Source organism: Colobus angolensis, unplaced genomic scaffold (assembly GCF_000951035.1).
Source record: "Colobus angolensis palliatus isolate OR3802 unplaced genomic scaffold, Cang.pa_1.0 Scaffold534, whole genome shotgun sequence".
NCBI classification, from domain to species: Eukaryota; Metazoa; Chordata; class Mammalia; order Primates; family Cercopithecidae; genus Colobus; species Colobus angolensis.
Window position 1 is genome coordinate 623171 of NW_012118866.1, and position 9311 is coordinate 632481.

The 9311-nt window shown below is 41.2% G+C and overlaps 1 protein-coding gene across 1 annotated transcript in view; it reads left to right on the forward strand.

Annotated features, from left to right (window-relative positions):
• Positions 1–8642, forward strand: part of SEC11A (SEC11 homolog A (S. cerevisiae)) — a 48197-nt gene extending 39555 nt beyond the window's left edge. The window contains exons 4-5 of the mRNA XM_011961062.1: positions 7403–7460; positions 8118–8642. Coding sequence (XP_011816452.1) covers positions 7403–7460; positions 8118–8168 — 109 coding nt within the window. The 3' untranslated portion in view covers positions 8169–8642. The remainder of the gene's footprint in view (positions 1–7402; positions 7461–8117) is intronic.
• The last annotated feature ends 669 nt before the right edge of the window (positions 8643–9311 follow it).

Consider the following 9311-nt stretch of genomic DNA (forward strand, 5'->3'; position numbering starts at 1 on the left):
GATCCGCCCGTCTCGGCCTCCCAAAGTGCTGGGATTACAAGCTTGAGCCACCACGCCCGGCCTGTTGTTTTTTTAGTATGTCCTTACTTTAAAGAACTTTTCCTTTGATGGAGCTAAAAATATTTTATAATCCAAATTAGGTCATCAGTGCTTCTGAGAAATACTAGTCCCCATCTTCCTCAGTTCCCAAGATGCTGCTAATGTGGTTATTTAAACTCACCAATCTCTGAGTCTTTTTGTTTTTCCTCAGATTATAAATGTACAGATTCATGTAGAAACATAAAGGAAATATCAATAATCAAAAAGCAAAGTCACTTCTTATCTCCTTTTTCTTGATCTCCATAAATATTTATTAACTTTTTGGTTTGCATTGTATTAGCCTTTATGTGTAGAGATAAAAATATTAATATGTACTTTTTTTTTGCCCTTTTTTTTTGAGACCAGAGTCTTGCTCTGTCACCCAGGCTAGAATGTGGGTGGCATGGTCTCAGCTCAGTGCAACCTCTGCCTCCTGGGTTTAAAAGATTCTCATGCCTCAGCCTCCCGAGTAGCTGGGATTACAGGTGTATGTCACCACGCCCAGCTAATTTTTTATATTTTTAGTAGAGACGGGGTCTCGATTTGTTGGCCAGACTGTCTCAAACTCCCAGCTTCAAGTGATCCGCCTGTCTTGGCCTCTCAAAGTGCTGAGATTACAGGCATGAATTGTGGCACCAAGCTCTAGTATGTACATATTTATACAAATATAAATGCATTTTGTGTATGAAAGGAGAGTGGTCACACTGTCTTATAACCCTTTTTTACCCAAAAAATCACTACATATTTACAAATCAATATATTTACCATCGTATCATCATTTTCAAAGCTGTCTGCTGTTCCACTGTATGGAAAGACCATATACTGTATCCTATGAATATATAGATAGATTTTATTCAGTCAGTGTCCTGTTGTTAGGTATTCTGATTATTTCCAGCTTTTTTATTGTGAACAATGTTATGATAAACATCCTTGTTACGTGTATCTCAGCATTTCTGCCCAACCATTCTTCAGAATAAATTCCTAGAAGTGGAATTACTGGGTGAAGCATACTCATATGTTAAGGCTTTTGACAAATTTTGCCAAGCCTGTTTCATTTATGCTCCTGCCAGTACAACTGAGTGTTCCTTTATCTGAGTCTTCTTTTTTTTTCTTCTTCTTTTTTTTTGAGGCAGAGGCTTGCTCTGTTGCCCAGGCTGGAGTGCAGTGGAGCAATCTTCAGCTCACTGCAACCTCCGCCTCTCAGGTTCAAATGATTCTCATGTCTCAGCCACCCAAGTAGCTGGGATTACAGGTGCATACCACAACTCCTGGCTAATTTTTTCTATTTTTAGTAGAGATGGGTTTCCGCCATGTTGGCCAGGCTGGTCTGAAACCCCTGGCTTCGAGTGACCTGCCTGCCTTAGTCTCCTAAAGTGCTGGGACCACCGGCGTGAGCCACCACACCGAGCCTGGGTCTCGATTCTTAAGTGTTCATTACAGCTCTGTCTACTCGCTCTGGCCCATTGCTTGGGTAAAAGATGCATCATCCTACGAAAGGTTAGGGGAAATGTGCTTTCACTCAAGTAACTTGTCTTCTGGACAATTTTTGAAAAAATTCTGGCCGGGCACAGTGGCTCATGCCTATAATCCCAGCACTTTGGGAGGCTGAGGCAGGCGAATCACTAGGTCAGGAGATCGAGACCATCCTGGCTAACAGGATGAAATCCTGTCTCTACTAAAAATACAAAAAAATTAGCCAGGCATGGTGGCGGGCACCTGTAGTCCCAGTGACTCTGGAGGCTAAGACAGGAGAATGGCGTGAACCCAGGAGGCGGAGCTTACAGTGAGCCAAATCGCACCCCTGCACTCCAGCCTGGGCGACAGAGCAGGACTACCGTCAAGAAAAAATTCCACACTATTTAATGCTATTTTTAAAATCCCAACATTGAAAATATAGACCATTTTGTAGCTTTTACTTAAAAAATGTAATAGTCTGGTACTCTCTGCTTTAAGGAAGTTTCTATAGAAAAAAAAAAAAACTAAGACGTGAACAGCAGGAGCACAGAATCTTAATTATATAAATTTACTTTCCATTGATTGTACCTCTACTGAGCTTGACACGTAATGTAACGTAACACTTTCTTATGTGGAAATTGTGTTTATAAAACACTAAACTGGTATTTCAAAGTCAGGCTGTACCCAAATCTCGAGAATAGAGCTTTTCCACAGGCAAGTCTGTTACTGTAGCATGTATGTCTTCATGCTTTTTTTTTCTTGAGACAGCGTCTCACTCTTATCACCCAGGCTGGAATGCAGTGGCACAATCGTGGCTCACTGCGAAAACCCCTACCTCCCAGGCCCAAGCAATCCTCCCACCTCAGCCTTCTCAGTAGCGAGGATCACAGGTGCATGCCATCACACCTGGCTAATTTTTTAAATTTTTGTAGAGATTGGTTCTCCCTGTGTTGCCCAAGTTGGTCTTGAACTCCTGGGCTCAAGCAGTCCTCCCACCTTGGCCTCCCAAAGTCCTGGGGTTACAGGTGTGAGCCACTGTGCCTGGCCTCCTTTATGCTTTTTTTTTTTGAGACAGAGTTTTGCTCTTGTTGCCCAGGCTGGAGTGCGATGTTACAATCTCGGCTCACTGCAACCTCTGCCTCCCAGGTTCAAAGGATTATCCTGCCTCAGCCTCCCGAGTAGCTGGAATTACAGGTGTGTGCTGCCACGCCCAGCTAATTTTTTGTATTTTTAGTAGAAACAGCTAATTTTTTGTATTTTTAGTAGAGATGGGGTTTCGCCATGTTGGCCAGGCTGGTCTCTCTCTCTCATTTTTAACAGCTGCACGCTAAAAAAATTTTATGTTGAGTCCTAAGGCTCTAAATTAAAATAATTTTTAAAAATTTTTATTGAGATATAATTCACATATATTAGAATATAAAATTCACCATCTTAAAGACTACAATTCAGTGGGTTTCAGTATATTCACAAGATTGTGCAACCATCACCACTATCTAATTCCAGAACATTTCTGTCACCCCAAAAATAAAACTTTGTACTCATTAGCAGTCACTCCCCATCCTCTACTTCCTGTAGCCCCTGACAGCCACTAATCTGCTTTCTGTCTTTGTGCGTTTGCCTATTCTGGACTTTTTATATAAGCAGAATCATACAATATGTAATCTTTTGTGTCCAGCTTCTTTTCACCTAGCATAATGTTTTTAAGGCTTATTCATGTTGTAGCATGTAATAAAAACAATTTTAGAAAATGAAACTAATACTGAACCAATTAAGTATTAATAGAAGTGATTTCTTCCTAAACTCAGGAAGTTGAAAAATTCAAGAGCACCCATTAGTCAACAAGGAGCAGAAAGCAGCAGGAGAAAAGGTTGAAAGATTGGCAGAGGATCGGGGAACAGAAATGTTGACAATGGAAAGAAGAATTAAAAAAAATAAGGAAGGAATAGAGTAATTGAGCTCTGTGTTAACTGAAATCAGTTTTATTTATAAGACTTTTTGAATGTACTTCTTACTTGAAACAAGTCATTCTAGAAACAAGATGATCCTTTTCTAGTCATTGCATATTCTCTTACTCTCTCATTTAGTTGGCTGCTGGATTCTAGACTTCCCAGATATAGACCCCTTTTGATATTTGACAGAATTGTGCTGGAGTCTCTTCTTAATTTTTGTGGCATCTTTTCTTTACTGTTTGTTTGGCCTTTTGTCTAATGATCTCTATGAGCATCAGGAGACAGTGCTTTCTTCTGAGGCTACTTCCTCAGCAGTACCTGCGATCCCAAGAATTCCCAGGGAAATGTATTTAACTATATGAAATGCATTTTGCCTTCTAGATATTAACTTGGCACAGGCTGGTGTTGGAGTTGGCTTTGTGGATGGCATTTATTTTACTTATTTTAAACCTCCTGCTTATTAGCAACTCTGCTTTAGCACGTAAGTTTATCTGAGCAGAATAGGCAAAAGCTGCAAATGGTTTGAATTTAAGATGACTGATGATAGCAGCGCTGTGCACTTGATTATCAACTCTGCTTATCTCTGTCCATGGAGGGTAACAGTGGCACAGATAATTAAACCTGTCGTTTGACTTTGGACGGCCTCATCATATTCTGGCATCCTTAGATCTTGCTTATATTCCTCCTAAAGACCAAGTTACTTTCATTTCACTGATAGTGGACAAAGAAAAGCCAACCTTAAAAAAAAAGTTTCAGGTTGTGTGTGGTGGTTCATGCTTGTAATCTCAGCACTTTAACAGGCCAAGATGGGAGAACCACTTGAGCCCAGGAGTTTGAGACCAGCCTGAGCAATGTAGTGAGATGCTGTCTCTACAAAAAATTTAAAAAATCAGCTAGGCATGGTGGTGTGCACTTGTAGTCCCAGCTGCTTGGGAGGCTCAGGTGGGAGGATTGCTTGAGCCCAGGAGTTCAAGGCTGTAGTGAGCTATGATCACCACTGCATTCTAGCCTGGTAAGTAAGACCGTGTCTCAAAAAAATAAAAATTAAAAAAAAAAATTACATGGATCATTCACAAGCGGCCTATGCGGTTGCTGGGAGCCAAGGATGTGGTTCTTTGGGCATAGATATCATTTTTTTGGAGGTAACAGAGTCTCTGTGTATGAGAATGGCTGCTTATTGATCATCAGGTCAGAATTGGCAGCTTAATGTCTTAGTAGAAATCAGATGCTTTTATAGCTCTTAATCTGTACTTTACTGTGAGGCATTTGCCTTTATGTTTTTAAATTAGGTGATTTACTTTCACTGAAAGCTATTTCTTTTATGGAAGTGTTAAGAATGGGACAAAAGAAGTAACAGTTACTGCACTAAAAAGGAAAAATTATATATAATATATATGTATATATATAATATATAAAAAATATAGAAAACCTCTATCCATCCTCTTAGAGCTTAGCCATGCCGTTCTTTAACAACTGTTACTTTTCAGCTCTTGGAGATCCCAGGGGTTGAGATGAAAGCATGAACCCTAAGAAGGGATATTATTTGCCATCACACACCTATATGTGCATCTCACACTAAAATTGTGCTTCTTGAATTTTGATGTGCAGGAGCATCATTTGGGCCCCACCTTTCAGAAATTCCCTGACTCAGTCGATCTGGGAAAGATTTAAGAATCTGCAATTTTTTTTTTTTTTTTTTTGAGACAGAGTCTCGCTCTGTCGCCAGGCTGGCATGCAGTGGCGCAATCATGGCGCAGTACAACCTCCACCTCCCAGGTTCAAGCGATTCTGCTGCCACAGCCTCCCGAGTAGCTAGGATTACAGGCATGCACCACCATGCCCAGCTAATTTTTATATTTTTAGTAGAGACAGGGTTTCACCATGTTGACCAGGATGGTCTTGATCTCCTGACCTCGTGATCCACCTGCCTCAGCCTCCCAAAGTGCTGAGATTACAGGCATGAGCCACTATGCCCAGCCAAGAATCTGCATTTTTAACAAGCCACCAAGCGTTTGTGACAGGGGAAGTCTAGGCTTTAAGAAACACCAGTGGGAGTTTGGGGATGGGGCAGGAGAGACAGGTGTCAGTGATCCTGCCAGAAGGGAGAGGAGCAGGGAGGGGTGAGGACAAGAGACAGAAGTGAGGGGAGTTGTTAAAGTGAAATGAAATGTGTCCGAAACAAAATGTGTGTTCAAGTTTGCCTAAGGCTTTGATGGTGTAGATATTATGTGGGAGGTAATTTCTGTTTGTGCTGTCTTCGGCATGGTGCAAAGATTGTAGGTAGGTACCCTGAATAAAAGTATCTGGGCAATTTTAAAGTGTGCAGCCGGGCGCGGTGGCTCAAGCCTGTAATCCCAGCACTTTGGGAGGCCGAGACGGGCGGATCACGAGGTCAGGAGATCGAGACCATCCTGGCTAACACGGTGAAACCCCATCTCTACTAAAAATACAAAAACTAGCCGGGCGAGGTGGCGGGCGCCTGTAGTCCCAGCTACTCGGGAGGCTGAGGCAGGAGAATGGTGTAAACCCGGGAGGCGGAGCTTGCAGTGAGCTGAGATCTGGCCACTGCACTCCAGTCCAGGCGACAGAGCGAGACTCTGCCTCAAAAAAAAATAAATAAATAAATAAAGTGTGCAAAGGTCAGCCTCCACTTGAGCTCAGCCTCCCTATGACAGACTCTAGCTTAGTACAATATTGCCAGTCCACTCTGGAGTCCAGCGAGAGAAGAGGAGGATAAAGAAGAAAGTTTTACATTTGCTAACCACCTCTTCCACTCACATCGATGGTACCCTGCTAATGTTCTCTTTCTGCCCTGAATTCTTATGATGTCAAAGTAGTCTTTTGCATGGAGAGTAATTTAAGCCCTAGGAGAAAATAGGATTTCCCCAAGAGAGAGCAAAAAGAAGAGGCCCAGACATTCAGACATTCAATCAGGCAGGATATACTGGGTATCTCCTATGTGTAAGGTACTATGTTGGCCTTGAGGGTACAGGGGGAACAAGATAGGCATCATTGTTGCCCTTACAGAGCTTCTAGTTTAGTAGGGGAGACAGACATGTATAGAATATGTCGTATAACTAATTATTTAGTAAAAGTATGATAATTGTTATAAAGACCTCAAAGGAAATGTATCAGGTGTTGTAAGATCATATAACAGGTGGTTTTGCTTAGTTGAGGGGAAAAACTTTAGGGGCATGAAGAATTAGAAAGAGCTAGTGAAAAGAAGGTGTAGCAACCAAAGAGGTAGGTGAAGAAACAAATTTGTGGTACATTAAGAAACCAAGGAGGAGGAATTTCCAGAGCATATTTGTGGTCATGAAAGTCAAATGGTGCCACGATGGAAAGGAATATGGGGGTTGAGACTGGTTTGCTACATATGGTGATGAAAACTGTTCTAGAATAGTTTCAAGATTAATAGGACCAAACACAGATTACAGGTGGTTAACAAATGAGAAGGTGGTGAAATCCTAAGTACTATAATGAACTCTTACACTCACTTTTTGGCCACTTAACATGAAGTACTTTGTAATATTCTGGCTGTGCTTGCTTTGTCTCCCTAGCTAGATTGACAGCTTCTTGAAGGTTATGATGATAAACCTAGCCCCTAGCAGTATATCAACATGTAGCATTAGAGTCACCACCTGGAGATCTAAGACCTTGAATCTATCTGGTGCTGGTTCTGCCACACACAAGCCATGTACCTTGGGCATGATCATCTGTTTCCTCATCTCTAAAATGGTGATATTCCTAACTTTACTATCACTTGGGCTTTTGAAAGGATCAAATAGGGCAGTATATAGAAATGAACTTTGTGAATTGAAAATTAGTATTCTATAGAAGATATTGATAATATTCAGTGAATGACAACAGCTGCTTTACATTGGAAATTCTGTGATAATCAGTTTTTTTGTTTGTTTTAGATTTGTTCCTTATATTGGAATTGTGACGATCCTCATGAATGACTATCCTAAATTTAAGGTAAGGGCCTGTATTATTTGTTTTATTAAAAATGTAATCTTTTGGGCCAGGTGCGGTGGCTCACGCCTGTAATCCCAGCACTCTGGGAGGTCAAGGTGAGTGGATTGCTTGAGCCCAGGAGTTCATGACCAGCCTGGGCAACATAGTGAAACCCTGTGTCTATTTAAAAAAAAAAAAAAAAAATTATTAGCCTGGGCGCAGTGGCTCACACCTGTAATCCCAGCACTTTGGGAGGCTGAGGCAGGCAGATCACCTGAGGTCAGGAGTTCAAGAACAACCTGGTCAATATGGCAAAACCCTGTCTTTACTAAAAATACAAAAAAATTAGCCAGATGTGGTGGTACACGCCTGTAATCCCAGCTACTGGGGAAGCTGAGGCATGAGAATTGCTTGAATATGGCAGATGGAGGTTGCTGCTGCACTCCAGCCTGGGTGACAAAGTAAGACTCTGTCTCAAAAAAAAAAAAAGAAAATTATTTAAAGAAATGTGATCTTTTGCTTAGTATTGGAAACTTTTAAATGGATTACAGTTAAAAGATGAAAGAATAATTGGATACTTTAGTAATATATTCACAAAGACCAGTTTATTAATTAACTCTAAGAACCCCTGAACTTTTCAGTGCTTCTCTGACGTGTGATTCTGTGTTTATTTTCTAGTATGCAGTGCTCTTTTTGCTGGGTTTATTCGTGCTGGTTCATCGTGAGTAAGAAACCTGCCTTGCTGTTCCTGGGAAGATGCCATACTTTTCGTTACTGGATGTTTGGAGTAGATACTGGTCTGTGATTGGTGGAATGGAGAACACACGTGTTGGTGCTTCTTGGTAGCACTGGTTTGCATTAGTTTATGTTTCCACGCCAGAGTTTGTGTGGGCGGGCACATGTGCACCACAGAGTGCACTTGAGGGGACTTTCAGTCACAGAATTTCATAATTGTCATTGTCACACTTTCACATTTTTGTACATCAGTGAATTTTTTATATTAAAAGGTTGAGCCAAAGCCCCCAGTGTTTGTATTTTGAAGCCAAGCTTCACTTCTAAAGTGCCTACAGAGACTTGTAAATGAAAATGCAGCTCTGCATGAGTTTGAAACCGTCATACCTCCTTCTAATAGGAATGGCATATACTGAGGTGGTCGTAAGTCTTAACTTTTAAAATTTTAAATAAAAGACTTTGCACATTGAACCCCTTATCCCTGAATTGTGTTTGTTTGCAAAGCTTCCGAAATCTGCCTTCCTTGGCTGGTTCTTAGTACCCCTTGGGGGATATAAAGGCTTAGTGTGAACAGTCCTTCAGCTAAGAAGGTTGCTCTGATACTAACAACTGGTTTTTTTGTTTTTCTGTTTTGCGTGTGTGTGTGTGTGAAGCAAAAGTAGCCACTGACATTCATAGGAAATCTCTTAGTCATAAAATTGATTCTTCCCATGACTCGGATGTGTATAAAACCAGCTAGTGTTGCTGAGAGGTTCAGAAAATCTCACTTGGTTATAAAAAGTCATAACCCTTTCTACACTTGAGATATTCTCAGCCCTTTCTCCACCATGGCAAGAGTGTGTTAGCATCTAGAGGCAGAGGAAAGGGCTGGAGGACAAGCATTCTGCTTGGTGTCTTTAAACTCTCATTTGTCTGAAGCTGTTCTCTCAAGTGCCTGACTTTGCATTTCTCTAATGCAGACTTAAAGCAGGCAGTTTAAAGTAGTGAGTGCACAACCCAATTGTATGTTTTCTTTTAATATCAAGGCAGTGAGGGAAATAGGGAGTATAGAGTAAATATCTTTTTTTTTTTTTGAGATGGAGGCTCGCTCTGTCACCCAGGCTGGAGTGCAGTGGCCGGATCTCAGCTCACTGCAAGCTC